We start from the raw sequence: 9,175 nt of genomic DNA on the forward strand, positions 1-9,175 counted from the left end.
CAGACACCACGGCTCTTACGGAAAAAAAAAGGGGGGACGGAAACAGTCAGTCTTCTGAACTGCGGCCTGGCACTCCAGCCCATGACTGGCTTCACCGCACTCCCGCCGGATGCGTGTCTTAGAAGGCGGCATCGATGGGGACATTCTGGATGAGCTTGTGGTTCACAACTCCTTGATGCCCAGGTCCACAAGCTCCCGGCCATAGCCAGAGCGCTTCACGCCGCCGAACGGCAGGTCAGGCCTTCACCCGGGTGGGGTGGTTCACGAAGACCATGCCGGTCTCGATCTTGCTGGCAATCTCCTGCCCGCGCTTCTCATCCTTGGTGAACACGGAGCCGCCAAGTCCGTACGGCGAGTCGTTCGCAATGTGGATCGCCTCCTCCTCCGTCTTGAAGCGCAGCAGCATCGAGACGGGGCCAAAGAACTCCATGCGGTACGCGGGGTTCTGCGGCGTCACGTCCAGCAGAATCGTCGGCTGCAGGAACGCACCCTTCGCGGGCACCTTGGGGCCAACCTCGATCGCCCTCGCGCCGTGTGCGACGGCAAGCTTGATCTGCTCCTTCAGCTCGTCCGCGGCGCCCTGCGAGGAGAGCGGGGCCAGCGTCGTCGAGGGGTCCATCGGGTCACCGCACTTCAGCGCCTCCACACCCGCCGTGTACAGCTTCAGGTAGTCGTCGAAGATCTCGTCGGCGATGATCATGCGCTTGGACGAGACGCACACCTGGCCCGCGTTCCAGTGGCGGCCGATCACGCCCCACTTCACGGCCTTCTCCAGGTCCGCGTCCTTCAACACGATGAACGCGTCCGCGCCGCCAAGCTCCATCGTCGACTTCTTCACCGCCTTCGCGGCCTCAACGGCCACAACAATACCGGCGCCTTCGGACCCCGTCAGCGCCACGCCGTGCACGCGCGGGTCGGCAATGATCGTGTTCACCTGCTCGCGCGTCGCGTACAGGTTCTTGAAGCAGCCGCAGGCAGCCCCGCGTCCAGCATCAGCTTCTCCATCCGCGCGGCGCACTGCGGAACGTTCGACGCGTGCTTCAGCAGCATCGTGTTGCCGGCCGCCAGCTGCGGCGCGATGATGCGGACAATCTGGTAGTACGGGAAGTTCCACGGCTCCACGCACAGCAGCACGCCAAGCGGCTCGTGCACCACCTGCGCGCGCCGTCCTTCGGGTCCGCGGTCACAAGGCTCACGGGCGCCAGGATCCTCTCCGCGTTCTGCACGTAGTACTCCAGCATGCCAGCGCACAGCTCCACCTCAGCCTTGGCCTCGCTCAGCAGCTTGCCCATCTCCAGCGTCAGCAGCGCGGCCAGCTCATCGCTCTGCGAGCGCAGCAGGTCCGCGGCCTTCTGCAGGATCGAGCCGCGGTGGCTGAAGCTCGTCTCGCGCCACGCGAGGAACGACTTGTGCGCCTGGCTGATCGCATCGGACACCTCCGCGTCCGTCGCGTCGGGGAAGGTCTTGACAACCTCGCCGGTGTAGGGGTTCTTTGTCTGGTACACCATCGTGCAAGGTGGGGGAGAAGAAAGAGAAGGACAATAGTAGGGTCGAAGACAGAGAGCGTGTCTTTGTGTGATTGAATAATATGAAAAGCAAAAAAAAAAAAAGTTTTAGATGAGCAAAAGTAAAATAGAGTCGGAAGAAAAGGTTATGGGGTGGCAGTAAGCGGGGAGGAGGCTGGAAAAAAAACTTCACAAGACACAAAAGGGAAGGTGAAGAAAAAAACGTGAAAAAAAAAGAGTGGGGAAACCGAGAAGAGATGTGGAAGCCATCAAGGGACGCAGGTCTTATAAAAATGCGGAGGAAGTGACGACTGTGGGCCATTGTGTTTTCGTGAACACCGACGGACAGATGACGAACTGGTAGTCGTCTTGTTGTTGTTTTGTCGGTTTTCTCGTTTCTTTCTCTTTTTTTTTCTTACGTTTGCTTTGCCACCAAATGGAGTACGTGTCGACCAAGAGTCGCTTTGCTCACGTTTCGTGCGACTTCGGAATAGAAGCGCCGTCTTGTGTAAAAAAAAAAAAGCGGGTCTCTCCTCTTTTTGTTGTTGTTTTCCCCGAATCTCTTCTGTCTTGACAGCAAGCTCTCCGAGGGGAGCGATAGTGGGTGGGGAAAGAGAAAAAAAAGAGAGACACCGGTTTTCTGTGGGAGAGATCGCAGCCAAACGGAAGAGTAGTGAGCAGTGGGGGGGGGGGGTACGGGAATCTCAAGTTCCTGTCGCACAGGCTCGGGGGTCAAAACCGTTCCCATGGTCCTCGAGGCTGATCACCAACGCAAGAAGCCATGAGCACCTTAAAGCTCGCTTTGTCGCGGTCAATCTCCTCCTCTGCCACCCCGTCGATGGGGAAGTTGTCGTTGTTGGCGATCCACATTGGCATTTGCTCTGCCTCTGCGGCGAAGCGTTCGGCCATAAGAAGAGCCTTGCGTGGTCTTGACAGCATCGCAAAACGATACGCACGGTCCGGACGGGGATGATGGAAAACGTCGTGGAAGAGGCTAAAGTAGTTCTCCTCGATGCGGGCATAAACGGCACGCCCGGACTTCGTTTCCTCGCTACCCGCTTCCTTCCGGTGCATCACAGTTAGCTCTGGAATCGGGAACAGCTCTCTCACATCCTGCAAGGTCCGACGTTCAAGATGCAGCGGCCGCGCGCCAGGCAGCCACCACAGCCCCAACTCCTCTGCCAGCTCGGGCGCCTGCAGCCGCACGTCCCACGTGTCACCGTAGAGCGGCCCCAGCGCCTCCACCGCTGCCCCACTCGACACCGCCGTCGACACCACCGGCAGGAACAGCCGCCCGGCGCCCACCGCGACGGCCACACGTGCGCCGGCCACAGCCGCCCACTCTGCTGCCAGCGGGTGCCGGTGGTGTGGCGAGGACGTCGGTGACAGCATCACCTCCCGCCACTCCTCGCGTGTGCGGGCGCGGGTCAGCGCAACGGAGGCCGAGCTGTACGCGTCCACGGGGAAAGGGGAACTTCTCCCGCTCGTAGGCCAGTCGCGTGCTTTGCGTCTCCGCCGGGTAGAGCTCCTCCGTGATGCGCTCATTCACTTCACGGTCGTAGACGTGGGCGATGTGCGCGTACCCGAAGGGCGGCTGCACGCCGTGTAACGGTTGGTGCAGAGGAAGAAGTAGTAGCGCGCTGCGACGCCATGCCCTGGAGCGGTCTTTCCTTCGTGGGGGTCCGGCATGGAGTAGTGCTCGACGGTGCTCCACGGCGGTGCGGTGAGAAAGGGGGAGAATGGCCTCTCCTGAAATCGCCTCCGTGCCGTTTGACGAAGTCGCGTGGGCACCGACGCCTCGCACAAAGAGCGTCTCGAGCGCCGCGAGCGTGGCAGCTCTCCGACAAGCTGTTTCCGCCTTCCGGCCCTTTCTCTTCACCTGCTGCGCAGAATCAAGCTCGTACGGCTCGTCCCATCGTTCGATTAGAGGATGGCTGTGTACCAAGGTTCAAAAAAAGCAAACCTGCGGCCCGGCAGCGTCTCCACGCACGGGCCTGGGCCCCATGCATCCCCCTGGCAGACGCTTTCTGGTTGGCAGCGATCTTCAGTCGCTGACGCGGCGGACTTAGCGGGCGAAACAGGTCAAAGAAAGAAAGCTGTCGTCCTAACAAATGATCATTATTCACGTAGAGATAATAACGTGAAAGCCCAGGAATCCGGTGCAGGCCCGCCTCAATCGCGTTGCTGTTCAGCGTCGGCAGCACGCCGGGGTCCGCCGCGTCGTTGTACATGTCCCGGTGCGTCACAACGCGCAACTGCGGGAACGCCGCCACATCCAGCCACGCAGGCACCTGATCCTCGGCCGACAGCATCAGGTAGACCGTGCGCAGCAGCGGGAAGGGCGCATCGCCCTCCTCCACCTCCACTTCTGCGGAATTGTCAGCATCGTGCTTCGCCCGCTCCACGGCGCGCGTCGCACCCGCAGGTCCACGTCGTAGCCAAGGCCGCGCAGCACCTTGGCATCCGCACGCACGCGTGCTGGGTGCTGCATCAGCCCTTCGCCCGCAGCAGCGCGCGCCGCCAGCGACCGCAGCGAAAAGCGAAGCTCTTCCCAGTCGTTGTAGCGGCGTTCAGAGAAAAAGGTAATATTTCGCTGCCGCAGTTGCTCCCTGAAGGACGGCGCACTCGGGTTCACGTACGTGTACACCACGTCCATCTGCAGCAGCCACGCCGTTTGCCGGAGCTCGCCCTGGTCGTTCCGGCGCATCCCCGTCTCCCACAGCGTCGCCTTGTGGGCAGCGAAGAAGTCAAAGTAGGTGCAACCACGTCGTCGTCCGCTGAGGAAGCGGCGTACGGCGAGCTCAGAAAAGAGGCCGCCACACGGCCAAAGCTCTCCGACACATACGCGGCGTCGTACAGCGGCACGCACCCACCACCACCACCGCCACCCGCAGTGGCCGTGGCAGTGTCGCCGCCCTCGTATTGGTACTGGGCCGGGTCCTTGCGGTCGAACAGCATCAGCACCGAGCTGTCTGTTGGAGCCTTTTTGAAGCCGCTGTGGTTCAGCTCGTACATGGATTGGCATTGCGGGCTGCCCTCAGTTTGCTTCGCCCCGGTGAACTCTGTGGTCCCCCGTGTGCTCTCTGAGCGTTGACGGCTCATCTTGTAGAGTTGAGAGACCATTCTAGCATCGGCCGCGCGACCCGCAATGCGCCTTTTCGCCTGACCCGCAATTGTCCCTTCAACCTCCCTTTCACGGACGAGAAACGACAGAAACAAAAAATCCCAATCGTCATTGCCCCAGTAGACGTCGGAGAGGAGGTACACAAGGCCCACCACAAAGGCAAAGAGGAGAAGTCCAAGCAGTCTTTTGCTAACGCAGCGACGTCGGTGGACGTGAGCTCCAGGAAGTGAATGGCCACGCAGAGATGCTGCGGTGACAGGTGATGCGGACGCGAGAGAAAAGACATGTGTGGTCTGCGGTGCAGCGGTGTGAGCGTGCTCTGCAAGGTCATTTCTAGCGCCTTTTCCTTTGTGACCGGATTCATCAATCCCAGTAGTTTTCCGCGGCTTAAGCATGGACATGTTTTCACTCAAGTGTGAGGGGAAGACAGAGAGAAAAGAGAAAAGAATCTAGCGTGCATGAAAGAGGAAAGAAGGATGAATGGAATCGTAGACAAATCGCCCAGACGAAAGAGGGGAAAAAAAGGTCAAAAAGCCAATTCAAGGTGGCCCCGCAAATGTGCAGAAGGAGAAGACGCGCAAGTAAAAAGCGTCTACTTTTAAGTCAGTGATGCACAATCTTTCACAACAGGGTAAAAGTAGGGGAAAATGGAAAAAGACAGAGGAGGGGGGGAGGAGGAGGATGCAATGAACGTATAATACACGGTTCCGTTTTGTGTGTTTCTGCCTGTTTGTTCGTTTGTTTCTTTTCTCTCGATTGTTCCGCGACGCTTAAGCCAAGTGCGAAACTGAAACGTTACGCATATCGCTTTCCCATTTGCACGGAGGTTCATCATCGGTTACAACGGCCATCAAGACCTTAAAGGCAGCCTTCTCCTCCTCCACCAACCACTGTGGCTGGCGCTCCGTGCCAAAGTCATCGTTGAGGCCGATAAACACGGGAGCCTGTCGCGCTCCTCCTGCAGTCGGGCTGCGAGGAGCAGTGTCTTCTGTGACCTCACCAACATGTCGAAGCGATACGTGGCATCACGCCGGTCATGCGAGAAGAGGTCGTGGTACAGCGCGGCGTGGTTTTCCGCGAAAAGGTTGTAGGTCGCCTTTTCATCCACCTCCTCCCACCGCGTGGTGCTGCGATTGGCGTCTTCGCGCGCCACTCTCTGCGTCGCGCGCCGGATCAGCCGAAGCGACGGTACTGCGTACAAGCTTCGCAACGTGTCCACGGAACGGCGCTTAAGAGGAGGCGGCCGCGCGCCGGGCAGCCACCACAGCCCCAACTCCTCTGCCAGCTCGGGCGCCTGCAGCCGCACGTCCCACGTGTCACCGTAGAGCGGCCCCAGCGCCTCCACCGCTGCCCCACTCGACACCGCCGTCGACACCACCGGCAGGAACAGCCGCCCGGCGCCCACCGCGACGGCCACACGTGCGCCGGCCACTGCCGCCCACTCTGCCGCCAGCGGGTGCCGGTGGTGCGGCGAGGACGTCGCTGACAGCATCACCTCCCGCCACTCCTCGCGTGTGCGGGCGCGGGTCAGTGTGGCCCACACTACACCGTACAGGTCAGCGGGGGAAAAGGCGTACTGGTTCCGTTCGTAGGCCAGTCGTGTGTGCTGCGTCTCCGCCGCGTAGATCTCGTCCGTCAGTCGCGCATCGACCGCCCGATCGTGGAGCACCGCCATGTGCGGGAAGCCAAACGGCATCCCATGCCATTCAGTGTGTTTGTTGCGTGCGCGTAGTAGTACACAGTGGCGTTGCCGCATTCCGCCATGACAGGGTCGTTGGGGTCGGGAGAGCGTAGATTGGTGTCGTGCGCCACGCGGGAAGAGACAAAAACGGCAAGATTGCTTCGGTAGGAATTCCCGAGGATAGTCCTGACAGTAGCTGCTCGTGTTTTTGAACGCGCCCTTCTTTCGTCTCTTGGGGGCCGCAGTCAAGTTCTTCCAGAACCGGTAACTGTCAGAGAGGATCGAGTAAAGGTGAGACAGCATCGTTCGCCGAAACAAGACTGCGTCCATTGCCTGTGCTGTTCCTTTTTCGCGTGTTCAGGGTCTTTGCGTACATCTCCTTGTACGCGTAGTCACGAATCTGGTTGTGCACGATAGGCTCCAAAAGGCAAAGCGACGCTGGGGTAAGTCGGACACACAGGTCGACGCACCACAGGGAGACGTATCGCATCGCCGCCCTGATGATGACGTCTCGCTGCCGACGGAGCGAGGCTTGTTTAGTTCGCTAAACGCAGCTTTAAGGCCGCTGACGCGGCGGACTTAGCGGGCGAAAAGATCGAAGAAAGACACCTTCCGACCCAAGAATTGGTCGTTACTCACGTAGAGATAATAACGTGAAAGACCAGGAATCCGGTGCAAGCCCGCCTCAATCGCGTTGCTGTTCAGCGTCGGCAGCACGCCGGGGTCCGCCGCGTCGTTGTACATGTCCCGGTGCGTCACAACGCGCAATTGCGGGAACGCCGCCACATCCAGCCACGCAGGCACCTGATCCTCGGCCGACAGCATCAGGTAGACCGTGCGCAGCAGCGGGAAGGGCGCATCGCCCTCCTCCACCTCCACTCCTGCGGAATTGTCAACATCGTGCTTCGCCCGCTCCCACGGCGCGCGTCGCACCCGCAGGTCCACGTCGTAGCCGAGGCCGCGCAGCACCTTGGCATCCGCACGCACGCGTGCTGGGTGCTGCATCAGCCCTTCGCTCTGCAGCGCGCGCGCCGCCAGCGACCGCAGCGAAAAGCGAAGCTCTTCCCAGTCGTTGTAGCGGCGTTCAGAGAAAAAGGTAATATTTCGCTGCCGCAGTTGCTCCCTGAAGGACGGCGCACTCGGGTTCACGTACGTGTACACCACGTCCATCTGCAGCGGCCACGCCGTTTGCCGGAGCTCGCCCTGGTCGTTCCGGCGCATCCCCGTCTCCCACAGCGTCGCCTTGTGGGCAGCGAAAAAATCAAAGTAGGGTGCAACCACGTCGTCCTCCGCTGAGGAAGCTGCGTACGGCGAGCTCAGAAAAGAGGCCGCCACACGGCCAAAGCTCTCCGACACATACGCGGCGTCGTACAGCGGCACGCACCCACCACCGCCGTCGCCACCCGCAGTGGCCGTGGCAGTGTCGCCGCCCTCGTATTGGTACTGAACCGGGTCCTTGCGGTCGAACAGCATCAGCACCGAGCTGTCTGTTGGAGCCTTTTTGAAGCCGCTGTGGTTCAGCTCGTAGTCGGCTGCACAGCCAGAAGGTTCAACGAAAAAGGTCGCGTTGGATGATGATCTTAGCTGACGAGACAGAAGTGTCCTGACCAGTCTATCGCTCGTTGCCCTGCGAAAAAACCGCGTCGGCGGCAACGCTTCATCCAGTCGCAAGTGCAAATCGCTCACCTCATAAGGAGAATCCCCAAAGCTAGCCAGCCAGAGTTTATTGCTGGTGCTGTGGCTGTGGCTCTTCAAGGGCTCTGCGCGTCTGTAGAAGTGCGGCCCTTCTCGCTGGCGTAAAAAAAAAAAAAAGAAAAGAAAAAAACGAGGCAGACAAGAGAGGCAGCGCTCAGCCAAAGATGCCTCCGTGTGTATTGAAGCTTGCCTTTTTTGACACTCGCTCTCTTCTCGCTTGCATGAGGTTGCTGGGAACCTACTTGGCGCGCCTCGTTCAGGCACGCACTGCCGGGGCTGAGGATTCGCCTCGGCAACAATGACTGTGCACAATTATCGTTTTCATTTGAAAGTACTGCTTTCTTCGTATTCATTTGTGCGTGTGTGTATGTGTGTGTGTGTGTATGTGTGCTTTTTTCCCCCTTTTTTTTCTCTTCTCTGTGTGTGTGTGTGTTTGTGTGACCTTGTGCGGTGGGACTTTGAAGTGGTGTGCTTCTGAAAGCAAAAATGAAAAAAAAATTGAGCCTTTTTTATTGTTATTGCTCTTTTTTGTTTGTTCGGTTGTCTGTTTGTGGAGAGTGGTGGACGTTGCGGTAAAAAGGGAATACAGCTCAAAGAAAAAAAAAACAGGAAAGAAGCAAATGGTGAGGGGAGTTCATCCTCTGTGTTCGGTGCCAGTAGACGTACAAACGGTGTTCTTTACGGTTGTTGTTTCTTTTTGCAGTTGTGGTGGCGTGGGGAGCCTGCGGAAAAAGAGCAAGTCAAAGAAACTGAAAGGTGATAGAACAGGGGGAAAAGGGGAGGAATGGGGAAGAAATCGAGAGAAGAGAGGAAAAAAAAAAAAACACAAAACAGAGAACTGAATTGTATTGCCGTTTTCATGCATGACTCGAAACAGGGGCAACCAAATTGACGCGCACAGAAAGCGAGAGAGAGAGAGAAACACAAATTGCTGGCGACGAGCTCACCGGCTGGAGAGAAGAGCGGTCCACAACTCTTCTTCCTCAACCAACACCGCCTTGCGAGCCCGTTGCTCGCTACACTCGATGAGCAAGCGCTGCACACGGTGCTTCCGCTCCCGCTCGCGGTCGGCGCCTCGCCCACCATCCAGTGCATCGCTGTCGTCCGTGAACTCGAGCAAAGCCGAATTCGAGCCTCGTGAGTGGCTGAGGGCGTCGCTCGACCGCCGCG

The 9,175-nt window shown here is 58.9% G+C and overlaps 1 protein-coding gene across 1 annotated transcript; it reads right to left on the bottom strand.

Moving 5' to 3' along the window:
* Positions 1-247: 247 nt before the first annotated feature.
* Positions 248-1,508, bottom strand: LOC126766459 (succinate-semialdehyde dehydrogenase [NADP(+)]-like; the record flags this gene model as incomplete). Its single annotated transcript, XM_050484236.1, has 2 exons — positions 1,234-1,508; positions 248-1,169 (listed from the first exon to the last, which is right to left on the bottom strand). Coding segments are annotated over exons 1-2 (1,197 nt in total), but the record flags the coding sequence as incomplete, so codon positions are not given.
* Between the last annotated feature and the right edge of the window lie 7,667 nt (positions 1,509-9,175).

This window comes from Bactrocera neohumeralis, unplaced genomic scaffold (assembly GCF_024586455.1).
Source record: "Bactrocera neohumeralis isolate Rockhampton unplaced genomic scaffold, APGP_CSIRO_Bneo_wtdbg2-racon-allhic-juicebox.fasta_v2 ctg1292, whole genome shotgun sequence".
NCBI lineage: Eukaryota > Metazoa > Arthropoda > Insecta > Diptera > Tephritidae > Bactrocera > Bactrocera neohumeralis.